At 40.6% G+C, this 17,603-nt stretch overlaps 5 protein-coding genes across 13 annotated transcripts in view; 1 reads left to right on the top strand and 4 right to left on the bottom strand.

Annotated features, from left to right (window-relative positions):
- The window catches only part of LOC116920218 (aquaporin-9), a 28,898-nt gene that overhangs the window by 2,146 nt on the left and 9,149 nt on the right, over window positions 1-17,603 (top strand). For 2 of the 9 annotated variants that reach the window (XM_032926364.2, XM_045171728.1), the window contains exon 3: window positions 12-557. In XM_032926364.2, the coding sequence (XP_032782255.2) occupies window positions 12-262 (251 nt within the window). In that variant the 3' untranslated portion in view covers window positions 263-557. Of the gene's footprint in view, window positions 1-11; window positions 558-1,302; window positions 1,394-2,321; window positions 2,877-8,154; window positions 8,259-8,314; window positions 9,061-9,525; window positions 9,843-10,347; window positions 10,440-10,908; window positions 11,252-11,332; window positions 12,598-12,670; window positions 12,836-16,157; window positions 16,240-16,332; window positions 16,514-16,593; window positions 16,721-16,845; window positions 16,984-17,062; window positions 17,200-17,255; window positions 17,412-17,510; window positions 17,573-17,603 lie in introns of those variants that run through there. The other 7 variants (XM_045171729.1, XM_045171733.1, XM_045171730.1 and 4 more) reach the window with 7 other exon arrangements.
- Window positions 4,012-17,603, bottom strand: part of LOC116920267 (death-associated protein kinase 1) — a 61,118-nt gene continuing 47,526 nt past the window's right edge. Inside the window, exon 8 of the mRNA XM_045171695.1 lies at window positions 4,012-5,155. Within this exon, the coding sequence (XP_045027630.1) occupies window positions 4,191-5,155 (965 nt within the window). The 3' untranslated portion in view covers window positions 4,012-4,190. The remainder of the gene's footprint in view (window positions 5,156-17,603) is intronic.
- Window positions 6,774-7,780, bottom strand: LOC116936142 (serine/threonine-protein kinase/endoribonuclease IRE2). Its single transcript, XM_045171766.1, has 3 exons — window positions 7,537-7,780; window positions 6,958-7,459; window positions 6,774-6,889 (listed from the first exon to the last, which is right to left on the bottom strand). The coding sequence occupies exons 1-2, from the start codon at window positions 7,746-7,748 to the stop codon at window positions 6,967-6,969; spliced, it is 705 nt and encodes a 234-aa protein (XP_045027701.1). The 5' UTR covers window positions 7,749-7,780; the 3' UTR covers window positions 6,774-6,889; window positions 6,958-6,966.
- On the bottom strand, window positions 9,180-10,345 carry LOC116920333. Its single transcript, XM_045171764.1, has 3 exons — window positions 10,207-10,345; window positions 9,871-10,120; window positions 9,180-9,804 (listed from the first exon to the last, which is right to left on the bottom strand). The coding sequence occupies exons 1-3, from the start codon at window positions 10,318-10,320 to the stop codon at window positions 9,356-9,358; spliced, it is 813 nt and encodes a 270-aa protein (XP_045027699.1). The 5' UTR covers window positions 10,321-10,345; the 3' UTR covers window positions 9,180-9,355.
- LOC116921034 lies at window positions 13,376-14,694 on the bottom strand. Its single transcript, XM_032927220.2, has 4 exons — window positions 14,504-14,694; window positions 14,372-14,434; window positions 14,008-14,305; window positions 13,376-13,944 (listed from the first exon to the last, which is right to left on the bottom strand). The coding sequence occupies exons 1-4, from the start codon at window positions 14,618-14,620 to the stop codon at window positions 13,448-13,450; spliced, it is 975 nt and encodes a 324-aa protein (XP_032783111.2). The 5' UTR covers window positions 14,621-14,694; the 3' UTR covers window positions 13,376-13,447.

Genomic DNA, 17,603 nt, shown 5'->3' on the forward strand with positions numbered 1-17,603 from the left:
GCCCTATCTAGCAAACACTTCACTGTGCACCGAGAAGGCGACGTCATCCTCTGAGATTCGAATGACTTTAAATTCGTTCGTACAAATGACACGTGTTCCCGAGGTTGAAGCTCTAGCTGCTGCAATGAAGCTGAATGGAAGCAAAACAAGCGTGAAACGTCCCAGGCGCTATATGACTGATCCTTCGCCTGAAGTTGAATTATCGGCAGAATCCGCTGCCATTGGTCTCAAACGTGTTCGAAAGAAAAAGAAATTTTTTTAAAAAGGTATTCCCAGCCAACCCGTACGTGTTTCGTTTTTGTTTTGGACACACGATTCCTTAATTTTGTTCATGTGTCAATTTATTTTCATTCCATTTGTTTCTGCAATCTCCGCTTTTATTTGCTACGTTTCTCGTTCTTTCGCTATACTCTATGGTCTACCACTTTTAAGGCAAGTGACTTGAGGTTAAGCGAAACGGTACGTTTTTTTTTTTAACAAGGAAACCGTTCAGCAATATCGTCACGCGAAAAAGAAATTTCATGTCAACACAGAATAAAGGTCTTCATTTTCTTTTATGTTTTCTTCTCTCCCTGTTTTAAAGGAAAATTCCGTCTCGGAAAGATCCACGGCCAGTTTAGTTTTTAAATTATTTCACTTTTTTACAAAATGATTTTTTAAAGCAACTGAGAAAAAAAGAACAGGAAAATTTGATTGTAATTAAATGAAATCCGATTAAACAGAGAAAAATTAATTGCGTTCGAGAGAGGTGCAATTTGGCATCGTTGTTGGTGATTCTTACCCGAAAAGGTGAAACAAATAAACGTTCTTTGCACTCGATCTAAAGTTGTCGCAGAAACAAGGGCATGTCTTTGACGACTAGAATTTCATAAAATATTTTGTATTCATTGTTTTTACAAGTTACTGATGAAGTTATAGACATGAAATGAAACATTTGTAGTCGTTACCTTGTGGTTACAGGCATTGAACTCGTGTTGTTTTGGTGCTGCTTTACTTTGTGTCCTTACGTCATTACCTTGAATCTGTGTGTATCTGTCGTCATCCAGGCCGCTGCCCTATCGATTGTGTTAAATCAAGTGAAATTCGACATTTTGAACAACTGTAGCTTTTGTTTCGTCAATGCGTTGTAAACTAATCGCGAAGTGAACAGACAGCCAACAACTGCCGCGCTTTTTGTGGTGAGTTACATTAATAATTTCACTTTTGTTCATAACAGGAGGCTACCCTTTTTTATTATTGATTATATGAGATCATCTGACAATAAGTTGGTGACGATTACATTCGACATTTTTCTGTTTTTAGGTCAATGTTTCATTCCGTAACGTTTACGAGTCGAGTACTAGATAACTGACGAGATCGACGTCCACTTCCAGAAAGCCCATTCCCGCGTCAGGTGAGTTATACTAGATTTTCATTGTTCGTATTGTTTATTCGTCCTTATCACAAAATACCCCTCGATCCGCCATCCATTTTTTATGTTTTGCCATTCGAGAATGAGTAAATTTTTTTGTTTTTTATCATCTCGGACGTGTTTGCTTTTTAGTTTCTTTGCTACCCTGCCTTTTTATTATTATCAGTTCTCCAGCAACTATGAACTAAAGCCCTCCCTCAAAAAAGAAGTTTGTTTTTTAAAACTTGTTTATTCGAGAAAAATGGCTTACTGATTTTCATCCTTTGCTTTCTGTACTTTTCGTTTGAGCATCGGCTGCCTGAGGCTAAGATAGAATTTTCAAATAATCGCATCAGTTGCGTTCGTCTTAGCTAGAAGAAGAATGTCTTTACTCATCCAGATAGTTTAGTTGCTGACTTTGTTTGATTGAACTGACATTTTGCCTGCATTTACTTTCTGTGGGGACCGATTGCTTTCGTTTGTTACTTTAACATTGCCCGTCTTAGTCACTAGGCAAGTTGACCAACGCCCACTGCCACGTTTGTTTGTTTTTCTCTAACAGATTAGTAGATATTTCAAAACAAGGAAGGCAGGGGAATGGGTGTTCTCTATGATAGAAACTTCGTTACCAAGGGGATAGGAAGTGGAGTTACATGAGAGTCTTGATTATTACCTTTTTTAAAAAAAATAAGCATTGCAATTGTTTTCGTAAGGGATGGTTTGCAACAATTTTCATCTGCTACTATTGTTTCTCACAATCTTGGCCGCTTTTGTTTTTTATGACCGTGCCTTATGTGAAACATTGGCCACCTACGGGTAAGGCATGTTGAATTGTTCGTATACGTTATAATGGGTACAATATAATGAGTATAATATTATCAATATATTATTACAATATATATTATAATGAGTTTCTCCACTTCATTGACAGCATTTCAATTGACTCAAACTGAATCAATTGTGATCGTCTTCTATGGCCTTTTCCCATCCATCGGTCGCCATCCCAAGGTCAGGACCTGCCCCCTTCCCACAACGAAAACTGAAACCCTCCCCCCTCCTAGAGGGAGCCACAAATTTGCTCTCATCAAGTCACCACATTCATTGTGACCGACATCCAAGCTGGCTGTGGCATGTCGTTTCTGCATCGCTCTCTGCTTTAACTTACTGGTTTAAGAGTTTATTGCAAAAGTTTTCAGCCGTATTCGGCTACAACAGTTAAGTGTTGAAATCCGGTGATGTATCAAGTGTTACTTGAGGTGCTGAACAATCTATTGACTATCTTTTATTCATCCAGTTCAGCAATCAGCACTTACTTAATTTTTGAAAAGAGAGAAAGAACAGCAACGGCAAAACGATCAGCTGATTGTCATTTGGCGGGAATGCAGCAGCCCCACCTAATCGCCCATGGTGTTCCAGTTAATTTGTGGATGGCTGGGCTGCGTTTGAATGGAATTAAAGGCGACAGAAGTTCTCTGCTCCATTCCAGGTCATTTTTTAGACATTTTTTTTGTGTCATCGCAATTTTACTTTTGAGAAGCGCCTCAAATCTTGACCCCCTTTCCAAATTGCAATCGTTTTGGCTTTTCCTTCCATTGATTATTGAGAAATTTTTGCAAATGATGCAGTTAAAGAATGACTTGAGTCCTTTTGTTAACTCATATGGCGCTCGTATTTCGCCATTTTGGCGCCATTTCTGCTGCGATATTGTCATAAAGTGGGAAAGGGCTATAGCTGACATCACATTTGATCTGACTAAGAATACGGGCCTTTTTTTAGTAATAATTGGGGAGAGGTAAAAGATTAGCTGTTTCCCGCCAATTTCATTGATTTTTCACTGGAAAATAAACTTAATAAAATTTAAATAACCTAATAATAATATTTATAATATTAATTTAGATAAAATAATAATAAAAAATATAATTTCATATGAATATTAAAATAAAAACTTGACTTGTGTAAACTTTTGTAGGTCACGGCATTGAAATTGTCATTTTCTCATTTTCACGATAGACGTCTGCTCGTTTAATAAAACATCAAATCAATTATTTAAAAGCCCAAAATTAGGCTAAAAACAAATGGCCAGACGTGGTCAGGATGTAATAATATGGGGGTTTTAAACATTTGAATTATCAAATAGCTGGGCTATTTAAGTAAGTCACGCACCTCGGACACTTCACTTGAGCCATTTTTATGTTTTTTGTTTTTGTTTCACTGTCATTTTATGGAAAATCATTCTGTAAATTAGCATTGAGTTTTAAACCAACGACAAGTGTTGAATGACCTTGCAACATTTTAAATTTTGTTTGTTTGTTTCTTTATTTTTTATTATGGTTCTCCATATGAAAAAGATCTTTTTTATTTGCCCCTTAATGGACGAAGAAAATTTCATCAATCGTAACACAGAATCTTTGTATTTCTCACCTGGATATGCTCGTTAATTATATCATTTTCTATTTTACGCACATGCGGTTTGCAACAGGGCAACGTTTGGTGCTTTCAACTCGATTTCACTTCACTTTTACTTTTCTATTTTACCAGCTCTACCACTCGAGGAATTAAAAAATGGTCGAATGAGTTGCATTCAACTTGGCTAAAGGGATAATGAATTGACAACACGGCGATTCAGTCACATTTTTGTATTTTTGAAAGGAAAAGTCAATCAGTCGGTGTGTTACAGCCGAGAAAGCGAGAAATTTGACAATTTTAGTGGTTAAAGATTTCGGGTATGAGACACTCGCCTATTTTAATTTCACCGTCGACTAAGCGGATGAGATTGCATCGCCAGGAAATGAGTCAGGATTCAAACGAGAGCTGCTTCGTCCAGTAGTTTTAGGATTTCGCCCTTGTTCTTTATTCCAAAATTATCGCGTAAAATAGAGCGTGCATCGGCGCCGTCGGATACGACAGGAATTCCCAGTTGGATGAAGAGTCGAATTGCGTCGATTAAATTCGAGTTTGAATTGTTCTGACACAAATAATGGAGCGCATTATGTCCATAGTTGTTCTTTGCATTGACATCAATTCCCAGTTGGATGAAGAGTCGAATTGCGTCGGTTAAATTCGAGTTTGAATTGTGTCCACACAACAAATGGAGCGCATTATGTCCATAGTTGGCCTTTGCATTGACATCAATTCCCAGTTGGATTAAGAGTCGAATTGCGTCGGTTAAATTCGAGTTTGAATTGTTTCCACACACAAAATGGAGCGCATTCCATTCCTTGTTGTCCTTTGCATTGACATCAATTCCCAGTTGGATTAAGAGTCGAATTGCGTCGAGTAAATTCGAGTTTGAATTGTTCCGACACAAATGATGGAGCGCATTATGTCCATAGTTGTCCTTTGCATTGACATCAATTCCCAGTTGGATTAAGAGTCGAATTGCGTCGGTTAAATTCGAGTTTGAATTGTTTCCACACAAAAAATGGAGCGCATTCCATTCCTCGTTGTCCTTTGCATTGGCATCAATTCCCAGTTGGATGAAGAGTCGAATTGCGTCGGTTAAATTCGAGTTTGAATTGTTATCACACAAATCATGGAGCGCATTATGTCCATCGTTGTCCTTTGCATTGACATCAATTCCCAGTTGGATTAAGAGTCGAATTGCGTCGAGTAAATTCGAGTTTGAATTGTTCCGACACAAATGATGGAGCGCATTCCGTCCATCGTTGTCCTTTGCATTGACATCAATTCCCAGTTGGATTAAGTCGTTGATTTTTTCTATTAGACCAGACGAAGAGTCACGACGACATAGTTGACGCAATTCTTCTTCTTTTTTTTTAATGAGCTAGATTGGACAAATTTACGATTGGGTTGTTTCTTCCCTATTTAGGACATAATATTAACATTACCTTATGGTTGATGGATTCCAGTTGTTCGACGACTTTTTTCGAAGTTATTCTTTTTTTCGGGTCGTGTTCCAACATTTTCCTTAGTAAGTTATCCTCATAATATTTGCGCAATTCACGATTAATTTCTATATTAAAGCAATAAACTCTTTATTAATAAAAATAAAAAGGTATGGAATTAAATTGGGAATTACTTTGCATATTCACCGGATTTTTTTCAATTATGTTTTTGTGAATTTCTGTTTCGCTGGAACCGTAAAGATGTTCTCCCTTCAAGAAAAGATAACCGAAAACGAGTCCCATTACAAACACATCGCTCTGGACGGTGCCCCAAAATTCTTCCTGTTCCGCCTTTTCTTCGTTGATGAGCTTTTCCAGCACTTCCGGTGCGTACCAAGTTCTGGTTCCTCTCACTCCAGACCACGAGTGTAATCCCTTTTCATTGACGGATTTGGCCAGTCCAAAATCAGACCATTTGATTATTATCTCTTGATACTTGCCAGGACTTTTCATGATGAGGATGTTACTCGGTTTAATGTCTCGATGGATTAAACGCTCTGAATGGATGTATGCCAGTCCTTTAGCTAATTGGAAAAAAACTACGATTTGACGTGGCATAGGTCCTTCGTATTTTCGGGGATCATCCGACTCCAAAAACAGTTGATCTAAAGAAGCGACACATAATTCCAATGCGTAGTACCTTGAACATATTAACGAAAACAAAAAATCAATTTTGAAATTATGTTGTTATTTAAAACGATAAAAAATATGTTACATAAAGTCGTTGTCCTTTTCAAAGTGAAGAAGTTTGACGATGTTTGGATGTTCTAACTTGAGCATTGCTTCTTCTTCTCTTTTGTCGACTTCATGTAATTCAATTCTTTTTACTGCGACTTCACGACATCCAAACTTTCCTTTAAATACCGTAGCAAAGCCACCTAGCCCGAGTAGAGCATCGTGGTCGATCAAAACTTTCATTTCCTTCTTATCTTTGTTATGCAAATAATATAACGCACTCCATCCGTTGTTGTCCTCTGTCATCAGATCCAATCCGAGCTTGGTGAAAATTTTAATTGCGTCGAGTAAAATTGGGTTTGAATTATATCGACACAAATAATGGAGCGCATTTGATCCATCGTTGGTCGTAGCTTTCGCGTCGATTCCGGATTGAGTCAAAATTTTAATTGCTTCAATTAAGTTTTGGCTTGAACGGTATCTACACAAATAGTGAATTGCGTTCAACCCATCGTTGTCCCTTGCAATCACGTCGATTTTGTTGTCGATGAGAAGTTTAATTGCGTTGGTTAATTTTGGGCTGGAATAGTTTCGACACAGTAGATGAAGTGCGTTCCTTCCACCGTCGTCCTTTGCGTTCAGATTAATTCCGAACTGAATGAAGTTTTGAATGTTTTCCGTTAAATCAAATAGTGAATCATGGTAACACAATTCAAGCAATTCTTTTTCTTTTTCAGCAATCTGAAGTGTATGAATTGAAATTCGTTAAGATGGCTGTTTGACTAACATTCAATTAGTTATACCTTATCCTTCAATTGGTCGACTACTTCTTTCGATGTAATTCTTTTGCTAGGGTCGTGCTCCAACATTTTTTTAAGTAGATGGTCTTCATAAATTTCGCGTAATTTGCCATTAATTTCTACAATAAAGGAATGAACTCTTCATTAACAGAAGAGAAAAATAGTATGGAAGTAAATTGGGGATTACTCTGCATATTCACAGGATTTCCTTTTTAATGTTTTTTTCAACATTATCTCCTTTGGAACCGTAGAGATGATCTCCCTTCAGGAGAAGATAGCCGAAGACGAGGCATAGGACAAACACGTCGCTCTGAACGGTGCCTCGAGGCTCATCTCCCTCTTGCGCGTTTTCCAGCAATTTCAGGGACTCGGGGGCGCGCCATTTTGCTGTTCCTTTGATACCGCTCAACGTGAACGTCCCCCGCTCATTTACGGGTCTTGACAGTCCAAAATCAGCCCATTTGATTGTTACCTCGTCACTTCGGTCAGTTGAACGAACGGAAATGAGGATATTTGCTGGTTTAATATCTCGATGAATTAATTGATTGGAATGGATGTATTCAAGACCTAAAGCTAATTGAAGAAACACTACGATATCAGGGGGCATAGGTCCCTTGTATTTTCTGGGATCATCCGACCCCAAAAACAGTTGATCCAGCGAGGCATCACACAATTCTAATGCGTAGAATCTGTCCGCACAAACGAAACAAAGGAACATTTATTAATATATCGGTTTACTTTGGAAAACCAGATCAAATAATCTTACCTGAAGTCATTGTCACTTTCAATATGAAAAAGTTTGATGATGTTCAAATGTTTCAATTTTTGCAAACATTCTTCTTCGTTTTTGTTGATTTTGTTAAGGAGAATTCTTTTCACTGCGACTTGACGGCCTTCAAATTTGCCTCTAAAAACGGATCCATAAGCACCTTCTCCTAATGTAGCATTACGTTCGAACGTAATTTTTTTCCCCTCCATTATGTCGAGACACACCACGAAAAGAAAGTTGTTGGATGTTTCGAGTTTCCTAATGGCGCTGTTACCTTCTTTTAGCCCAAGTCAGCAAATGGCCAACGCCCTTAGTTGATATCGTCTAATCTTGAACGATCACACAGATACCACTATCGTATGCCAATCGACGTGCTACGTTTATTAGTAAAGTTTGTTTTACACAACCACTGGAGACATCTGTTATTTTTCTTGTGATTTTGATTCTTGAAAATTACATTTGACGGGGCAATTTTTAAGTGGAAATGCAGTTGCGTTTTGTGGGACTGAGTGCATCGAAGATGGGCTACATAATTAAAGCGTTACTGTTAAGTGGTTTTATTTATCGCCGTTGGTTCAACATTCACTGATTAAATTTTATTCTTTTATTTTGCAGTTGTTTTTGCCAGCCGCTTACCCGAGCTGGAAAGAGAAAACTGGTCATGAAGAGGAGAGTCGTACAGATGCTTGGACGGATAACTGGGCCGGCGAGAACGCAAGGTAATCTACATCTCTCGTGTCACATCTGCATGGTTTTGTGCTTTTAAAGTACGTAGTCTGCAGCGAACGAGTTCGACGTCCCTCTGTGCAAATGTTGATGGAAACCAGTTAGGCCCTATGCTGTGTAGTCACACTGCATGTTTGTGAACGAGTGAGCTGCATCGCACTTGTCTTAATTGGAACAGGTTATGTATTAATTAAAGCGATGTCGACCCGATGTGCTGGTCTAGTTGTGCAGGTGTTGGCAAGCCAAGCCAACAGAATTAGTCGACTCGTTATGGCTCTACCATAGTAAATGGTATTATGTTGATACTTCATTTAAAAAAAAAAGAAAACTTACACGGAGAGGATAAAAATAAAGAATAGTAATTATTTTGACAAATATTATGGGATTTAAAATGAATTAAACAAATACGTTTAGCCATTTAACCGTTCAATGAGTAAACTTGAAATGTGTTCCCTTGTTTTGGTTCAAATTGTCAAAATGGCAATAGAAGAGAAATGTGACGAGAAGAAAAACAAACAATGGCAACGTCATTGCACACCCCTCTTCCTTTCTTCAAGTTGATCGCCATTTAAGATGTCGCTCTTTTGTGCGAACGTCCCAGAAACGAGGCTCTGTCTCTAGTCTTAATTTAAATTATTTAATTTGATTGAGAGAAATTTAATTAATTTCGTTTTATTGCAAAAGTGGGATCATTAATTATTGGTTTCGTTGAACAATTATTTTAATTTAATAGTTAACATGTCGGGAAGTGAACAGACTGCCAATTACTTGATGTAACACGCCATCCATTGTAGAGTGAGTTCCATGTTTTTTACATATTTATGGGATACTTCTGATGCACGAAGGAAATATTCTTCAATTTCAAAAACGAATCGATGATAGTTAATTTACAAGTATCTGCCAAAAGTTAGTGACTATTACTTATGTAATTTTTCTATTATATGTGATAGTTATGTTTGTGCATTGTGGTGTTCTTGTCTACAAGTCGACATTCACAACAGAAATGCGGGCCATTAAGACATCACTGGTGAGTCTGGCATTTCCCGATTTCTTTCGTTGCAAATCTGCATGGTTTTTTAGTTAAACAGAGTTACACAAAGTTCCATTTGTGTATGAAATTGTAGATTCTCCATAGGTATCCATTTTTTGGTATGTTGTATGCTTTTATCCAGATCTGGTCTCCTTTGGCCAATCGCAGCGTCGATTGCATCGAAAATGTTTCGAATTGTTCGCCATTGGCGATCTCGTCAGCGAACGCAGATGAAATGGGATAACCGTTCATGTACATGAAGATACCGCAATAAAGTCTGGATGTGGATCCGGCCGGAAAGTAGGCCATTCCGGTGAAAGAGAAAAAATATTTGCCTGCAGATGGCGCCGTGAATTTGCCAGTCGTCTTATTGTAACCGCCTCCCACGTTCAATCTCTCGAATCGGAATGGAATCGGAACGTACGTTTGGTTAAAGTGGCTGTCCAGTTGGACGTAGAAATACGTTGGCGATGACTTGACGTCTGCAAATCCGATCCACTTCTGAAATCCTGTCAGGCAGTTAATTGCTTCAATCCTGCTTCAAAAGGTATTTCCTGTTGATCAGCATTTCTCACCTGGATCTGTCGTTGAAAGACTAAAGTCGCAGTAAACCGTTTCTACCGATTTCGCTCCCATGATGGAATATATTCCGTTTAGGGTGTGACCTCTGTCCTTCAGATCCGCGCAGGATCTTGGCATTCCGCTCGGCGTCTGTCTCACTGCCGCATCGGTAGATATGAGAATTTCTTTTGCCGTGGTTTGGCTGCCTCTCAGCAGTGAAGTCACTTGAGCTTCAAGTTGAATTACGTGCGATTGCAGAGCTTCCTGCATTTTTAAAAATACCAACGAGAAAAATGTTGATCACGTCTGCAATCTAAAGAAAGAAAGTGTCCAGCAAATCATCAACTTACAAGATTGCTCTTTAGTTGTTGCAGTTGTCCCTCTAAAGGAAGGCCAGCCATGGCGCATGTCGTCCAAAAGGCCATCACCAAAAGGCCTAAATGCGTTGCCGAGAAGTGAGCCATAATTTCTTATTGAGGTCTTATTCGTCCAATTTATCGATTTTCTTTCGTTATCGATATTTTATGTCCTGTCGAATTGGCGCGTCGCCAGTTGTTGTCGCAGGTGCGCAACAACTGCAGAGGTATCTCGTTTAATTACATTTCTTATTTCGATTCCCACTTACCTGTTTTCCGTCTTTCGATAACTGAAACTTCCATCGCAAATGCCTGCATAGATTTCTAGAAAAAGCGCTAATTTTTGTTCTGCATGTGGCTAACTGATTTTCAAATGGCAAAGGTGTTGCACTTTATTGCACGATGCCCAGGGAAACCCAATCTCAAAAGTTAATTGCCGTTCAATGTCTGTTAAAGAAGAGGGTTGTTTTATTTATCGCCGTTGGCTCTACATTCAATTTGATTCTTGTATATTGCAGTCCTTTTGACTGGGAAAGAGGTCCTTTTTCGTATTTATCGTAGTTACCGTATCAACAGTGTTTTTATCAATATTCACGCCCGTGACTAGTATAATTCCATTTTGAACACAAATTGCTTCATTTCAACAACTTTAACCTTCCAATTTCTTTAAATTTTATTTGATTCATTTATTTCTAGTATTTGCGACCAACTTGAAATTCTTCCGCTCGATTGTTCTATAGAGTCTGGCGAATCGAATGCACTGGCAACAAGAAGGTCGATGGAACTCAACCGCCGAATGACGTCCTGTCAAACGAAGGTCGTCTGTGCTGCAATCTCCGTCTCACTGTCCAAGGGCAATTTTGATTGCCTTCGGTCTTACACATGACACTAACCCAATAATCCCCATCTTGTATTGATAGATTTCGTTGCGAGCATCGCCACGCTCATTCGGATTTATGGCAGGCGGGAATTCATGAGATTTGACGCGCGTACAAATTGAACCCGTAAATCGATTAGAAAGGGAAAACCGTTGCCCAAGGTCTGTCTTTATTTAGTCAATTGTTTTTCTATCGTTATCCATCAGATTGCATCGTGAATGTAACCAATTATTACTTGACAGATAATTCGTTTTCTTGGGACGTTTAGACGAATAGGAATGGAATGGCGAGAAGAAACGAAAGCGAAATCGCACATCACGGTGGTGTGTATTCAACGTGGACTTGCTTGACGTGTCGAACCTTTCCGATGACGCCTCGAATTCAGCCGCACATCCGCAACAGCAATTGAATATACGTTTAGGAACACTGGTCCGATCGGGGGTTTTGCCCCGAACTGTGTTTGGCCAAATGGCGAGCAGCAAGTAACACAATCACCGCACTTTTTTCAAATCAAAATGTCGTGTCTCATTACCATATTTCTCAAATTAACGTGTGGTTATGTTCCTCCACTTTAGTGTGATTTTCTAGAAAAAAAAATTCAGAAAAATGGCAATCGGATGCGGGGCGGGTAAATTTGCCTTCGAATCACGTTTTTTTTAAATGGGAGCTACGGCAGCTTTTAAATTCAGAGCCAATCGTTGAATTGAGTTTCCATTCGGATTGTTGTTGGCCTTTCAACGGTCGATGGCGTCGTTTGTTGGTGCGTTTGAAGGAATTGACGTGGTGGCGGGATGATCTTGCGTTTCCTTTCGTTTGACTTCCGGGCATGTTGCGTGTGTTTTTGTGTGCGGCTCGAGCCCCAAGGGTAGGGCACGAACGAGAGAGACAAATGTGATGAGAAACAGATTGTAGTTCCATCCGTCGGGCAGCTGAGTAGACACGGCGCAGGCCAGCACCAGCACGATGGCCACCATTACCTGTTTCAATGAAGTAATAGAACCTTCCTTTGATGCCATTATTTCGAAAAGAATCGGTTATGTGTTAGTATAGGAGGATTTAGGGGGTGGGGGAGTGATGAATTAGCCAATAACTTACCAAAACCTTCATTTTTCTTTGTGTGTGTGTGTGTGTGTGTGTGTCAATGTGCGGTTGGCCAGTGTTATCGAATTGAATTCCTCTTGTTAACTAACGAAAGTCCAGGAAAAGCAGTCTCTCTTTATATACATGTGCCTTTGCTTTGTTGTCTTGCTCATCCTTGGGAACGTGCAGTGTTTACCGTTACATGACCAGAGCTCTCTTTTGTGCGTGTGTGTCTGTCCTATTGCAGCGAAAGTGGAGTTGCACTTGCCATCGGCCATTTGCGAATGCAGACTTTTTTGCGAAGTATATAAACATCTCGAGCGCTCGTGGAACCGCAGCTGGATACCACATTGACGTTATTCGGCGTTCCGGTTCGACCTGGAGAACTCAACGGGACTTCAGCCCCTTTGCTAATTGCATCCAGTGTGTAGGTGTTCTGCTGATTTGGCCTACGGCTTATTCATTTCATATTTTAATCGATTTTCTTTTTCTAATTTTAGAATCCGTCTAGCCGTTTTTTATGGATTTCGCATTGAGGATAACGACGGAACAGCCACGACCTGTTTTTCTCTGCTTGACGAGCAGACGAAAAGCGAATTTGCCTTCCTCGGCGTCCACTAGACGACCCCGAAAACCTTCCCATTCATTTTGTTTTCAATGTCAAGGTTAGATTTTTTTCTTTGCTTTTCCTCGTTTCGTTTTCTCGCTGTTTCGTCATCAATTTTTTTTTTTATGGCCGGCCAAACCCGCCGTTGCGTGTTCCGTGAATTCAACGTTTGGTGGGTTTGGGGCGGTAAATCGCATCGCTTTAGTTACTGCCATTATTATTTTTTATCCGCTCGGACCTTCACACGATCTTGAGCTTTTTCGTTGCTACTACGCGCGTGTTCCAGCCGACGGATTGAACTGGCCTTTTTCAGTATCATCACCTGCAATTTCGAGTCTTATTACGTAAGGTTGATCCTTTTTTTTTTAATGCGAAGGGTCAGCTCTTCAACAATTTATCCCTCGGCGCTGTTCATATTTTTGCAGCACGGCATCGTAGCCATTCATTTAGGTCACTGCGTGTATCTGTTTGATGTTAGGCAAATGGTACCGTTAGCTTTAAATTTCGTTTCACTCTCGTCGTGACCAATGACAGGAGAAAATGATCTATTCATGGCTAAAAATGCCATGAATTATTCAACCGTTTGAAGTCGTTGACATGCCTTTCTCTTTGTATTTCGATCAAGTCATTCATTTCTACGCCGTCGTGGTTGTAAAAAACAACGTTGTCGCTAGAATAGTCCAGCAAGGTTCTCTTCGACGAGCCAACCGGTGAAATGATTGAATCGCTGATCGGCATTGGGGTTATCGAAGACGTACGCTACTCCACCTGAGGTCATGAAGCCAATCTGCAGCCAAATTTGATCTCCAGCCTTCAAATGGAGGGTGGATTGCATCGACATTTGACTGTGCACGCTGCCGGCCGTGTTGCTCTCTGTGGTCCGAGCGGTTCCCACCCGACGGCCGTTCCACAGCATCTCGACCAAGACGGCCACGATGGACGTCCGTGGGCCGACGAAACGAGCGTCTCCCGTGAATGCGAAGAAGTACGTTCCAGCTCTCGGCGCCGTGAATTTACCCGTTTGTAAATTCATGGCTCCTCCGATGTTGACTCGCTCCACTTCGAACGGGATCGGGGTGTACGCCGTCGTGTGCGACGTGTTCTTCTGGACGTAGAAGTAAGTCGGGACCGTTTTGACATCGGCGTAACCGATGCGTCTCTGGAAATCTGTTTGCATTCAAATATGGAGTTAGGGTTACATTGCGAGACGTGCGACGTGTTCTTAATTACTTGGATCGGCAGTTGTTTTGGTGAAGTCGCAGAAAACCATCTCGACCGATGTATTTCCCATGATCGAGTACATGCCGCTGACGGTGTGTCCGTTGCATTGGACGTCGGCACAAGATCGGGGAATGGTGGGCGTGGCTGCTTGTCGCGTGGCCATTTCAGCTCGCGTTCCAGAATGTGGGACATTTTGCTGTTGCATCGCAGTCAGTTGCGACTTCTGCTCGATGGCTTCAATTTCCATGCGGCGAGTTTTCGATTCCAGTCGAGTCATTTGAACCTCTAAAGTTTTCCTGCTCTTCACCTGTCGATGGACAATTAGAGTTTTAGTCATTTTTAGTAACTTAACCTTGAAAATTCGCAGACTTACATTTTCGCGTTCCAAAGCCTCTAGTCTCCGGTCTTTGTCAGCCAGCAGTTGCTGCATTTCAATCTGAATTTAATGTAGTGAGGGTAACAGTTCATGAAAGGCCTTCGGTTTAAATAACTAAATTTTGTTTACGTAGTTTTCTTTGAGTCGCTGCAATTGTTGCTCGACAGTCAATTCCGCCATTACGCACGCCGACCAGCAAGCCAAAACCAACACACCCATCAGCAATGAGCTAAGAAAGCGAGCCATCGTTTCAATTGAATTGGCAGTGATGCTAACGCGTTGCCCAATGGTATAGACTTGATCTGTCTTTTCATCAGAGCAGACCCATCGTCATTTAAAGGAATCCTGCACCCCACTGTTTACGGCCGATAATCGATTGGTTTCATTTCAAATTGGATAGCCGTCACGTTGGCCGCCTTTTTGTGACAGGTGGTCGGGCACAAGCAAATAAGGGACAACGTTCATTTGGATATGTAATTATCACATTTATGAGTAGGATTGTTTAGTTAGGACTAATTGCATGTGCGTTTGCACAGTTGCGCAGGTGGGGTTCGAAAAGCATTAGAGGCCAAGCTCGTGACAACTAGATTTATTTTGAATTTTATAAATTTTTTTATTATAAATTTTTTTTTTTTTTTCAGTTGAAACAAAAGAGCTTATTCTACGTTCGTTTAGTGCTGGTTACATAATTCCTTTTAGTTTCGTTTTGGATTGAAATCATTTGCATGTGTTGGCAATGGGCGTTTGCAAAGGTGTCGTGCGAAGCTAGCGGTATTTGATTAGAGTTTCGTTCCACCGTACTCGACGTCAATGTTGATCTAGATAATTGCACTCTGTTGAAGCATTTTCCGTTGTGTAAACGAAAAAAAAACTGCTTAGTCATCTTCACGTGAACATCGTACCCAATTCGCATCCAATTTCATGTTGCTGTAATGCTCAATTTTTTCGCAGACATTGTTTCTCGTCCTCCCGAAATGTTCATTTTAGAACACATAAAAATAATTAAGTATTCAACTTCCTAATTGCTTGCCCCCCCAGCCTCCATATTCAATTTGTTTGAAAGAGACAACTGGAATTTCAATGAAATTGAGATCGTTCTTTGATTCTTTTTTCATTGATTTTGCGGCGTTTGTTCCTTGAAAGAAAGTTGATGCATGGCAACTGATTCAACGGTTAATTGCGAGATCAAATGCGTACCGGTGTCGCTAGTAAAAAATGTGTTTTTCCCAAATGATCAAAGGTTAGAGCGCGATCAAATACCTGGTGTGTGCAAAGATTCTGCAACTTTGCAGATGCCACGAACGTGTCTTTTAAACGGGAGGATCCTCTGCGGCATAACCTAACGCCACGTCCGTGCAAAGGTCGTCGTCAAGCAGCAACATCAACGCCAACTCTAATTGGCTTGCGTGTCGTTACATTCGGCATCATTTAGTGCAAAGCGTCTCCTATTCATTGACTTTTGAGAAGCTGCGCATCGCTTCTCGGTAACACAACGTCGTTGAATATTTCTAAACGGTTCGCGGTCTTATGGATTGGCCGTTGGTCATCGAAAGCCCCAATCTGTTGTCAAGACGATCATATTCATTAACAGTCGTCGTGTGTGTAAAGTCACGATATGGTCGATTGACACGTTCGCACGATTCGTGACCAATACTAAACTATTTGGATTTTTACATGTTTTTCGATGAATTATGGCTGGTGTAACATATTGAACAACACTATGGAAAACGTGCACGTTTCTCGTCTGCTATATATTCAACTGATGTCGACTCTTTTCTTCTAGATTGCTTGCCACGTCTTTCAAACATCACCAGGTCTACACGTGCGCTCTCTCCCTGTCCAGCTCCATATCTTCGTCTTTCACCGTAAGCTTGCACATCTCTCTTTCTTTTTGAACTTGTTGTCATGAAATCTTATACCAACCAATCGATAGCAAATCTCGAATTATTGTTTTCTAGGCTTTTTGGATAAGACGGTTCCAATTATTTCTTAGTCCCGAGTCAAAGTACAACTGGTGCACGCAGCCGTGAAGTTGATTGTGCTTCAAAAATGGCGAGCAAAGGAGACAAGAATTGTCGTTTGTCCAGCACACTTGTTCGCGCCGCCTTAGCCGAGTTTATTGGCACCTACATTCTTGTTGTAAATCGTTTTTTTTAAGGCTCTTTTAAATCGATTGCATATTATCTCTGTTGTGTACTAATCACCGTTATTATTTGAAGGTCATTGGCAACGGTAGTGTTGCCCAGTCGCAACTGACGAATGGCAAACAAGGCGATTATTTCACCATCAACTGGGGATGGGCTTTGGGATGCTCGTTGGGAATCCTCATTTCGGCCGAGGCATCAGGTAATTGGCGTACGGCATTTGTTGATTGCCATTTATGTCTTTTACAGACGATAACCAACAGCATAGATGATGTAGTTCTCTTACCATTTACAGTCGATGGTACTAATGTCGTTGTTTGTCTAAAGGTGGTCACTTGAACCCGGCCGTGACGCTGGCCCTGGCCGTGGCTAAAGATTTCCCATGGAAAAGGCTACCCGTGTATTGGTTAGCCCAGTATTTTGGAGCGCTGGTTGCGTCTGGCAGCGTCCTCGGCGTTTATTACGGTAGCAGTGGAACATGCACAAAGTTTCATCACATTATGGATTTACTAACAGCTAACGACGTACTTTGCTTTTTGCGTAGAAGCCATTCTCCTTGGAAAACGAGATGGAAAGTTTCGAATTAACGCCAATTTGTCCGAACCGGAGCCTGGCTCAGCGGCCATTTTTGCAAACTATCCGACTCCTTATTCGTCAGTGGTTACCGGTCTAGTAGAAGAGGTAAAAATCTATATATTTATATGGAAGGGTCAGACGTCTATAACCTGTTTCGATAGACTTTATGTACAATGATCTTCATGCTGATTATATGCGTGGTGACGAATGCCAAATATTCAAAAGTGCCGAGCTTCTTGCAGCCGCTCTACATTGGTTTCACGTTGTTGGCCATGGGCGTGGCTTACGGATCTAACGGAGGCTACGCGCTAAATCCGGTAAGGTCATTTTTAATTTCGTTGTATTGGAATGATCCACACTTGTGACATCGGATAAACTTGACTTGTTCTATTATTTATGTCTTTTCAATAAAAAAGGCTCGCGATTTGGCTCCCCGATTAGTTACTTATTTCGGAGGATGGGGACCTCGTGTATTTAGGTAATTAAGAACTTATTAATATAATATATAT

Source organism: Daphnia magna, linkage group LG4 (assembly GCF_020631705.1).
Source record: "Daphnia magna isolate NIES linkage group LG4, ASM2063170v1.1, whole genome shotgun sequence".
NCBI classification, from domain to species: domain Eukaryota; kingdom Metazoa; phylum Arthropoda; class Branchiopoda; order Diplostraca; family Daphniidae; genus Daphnia; species Daphnia magna.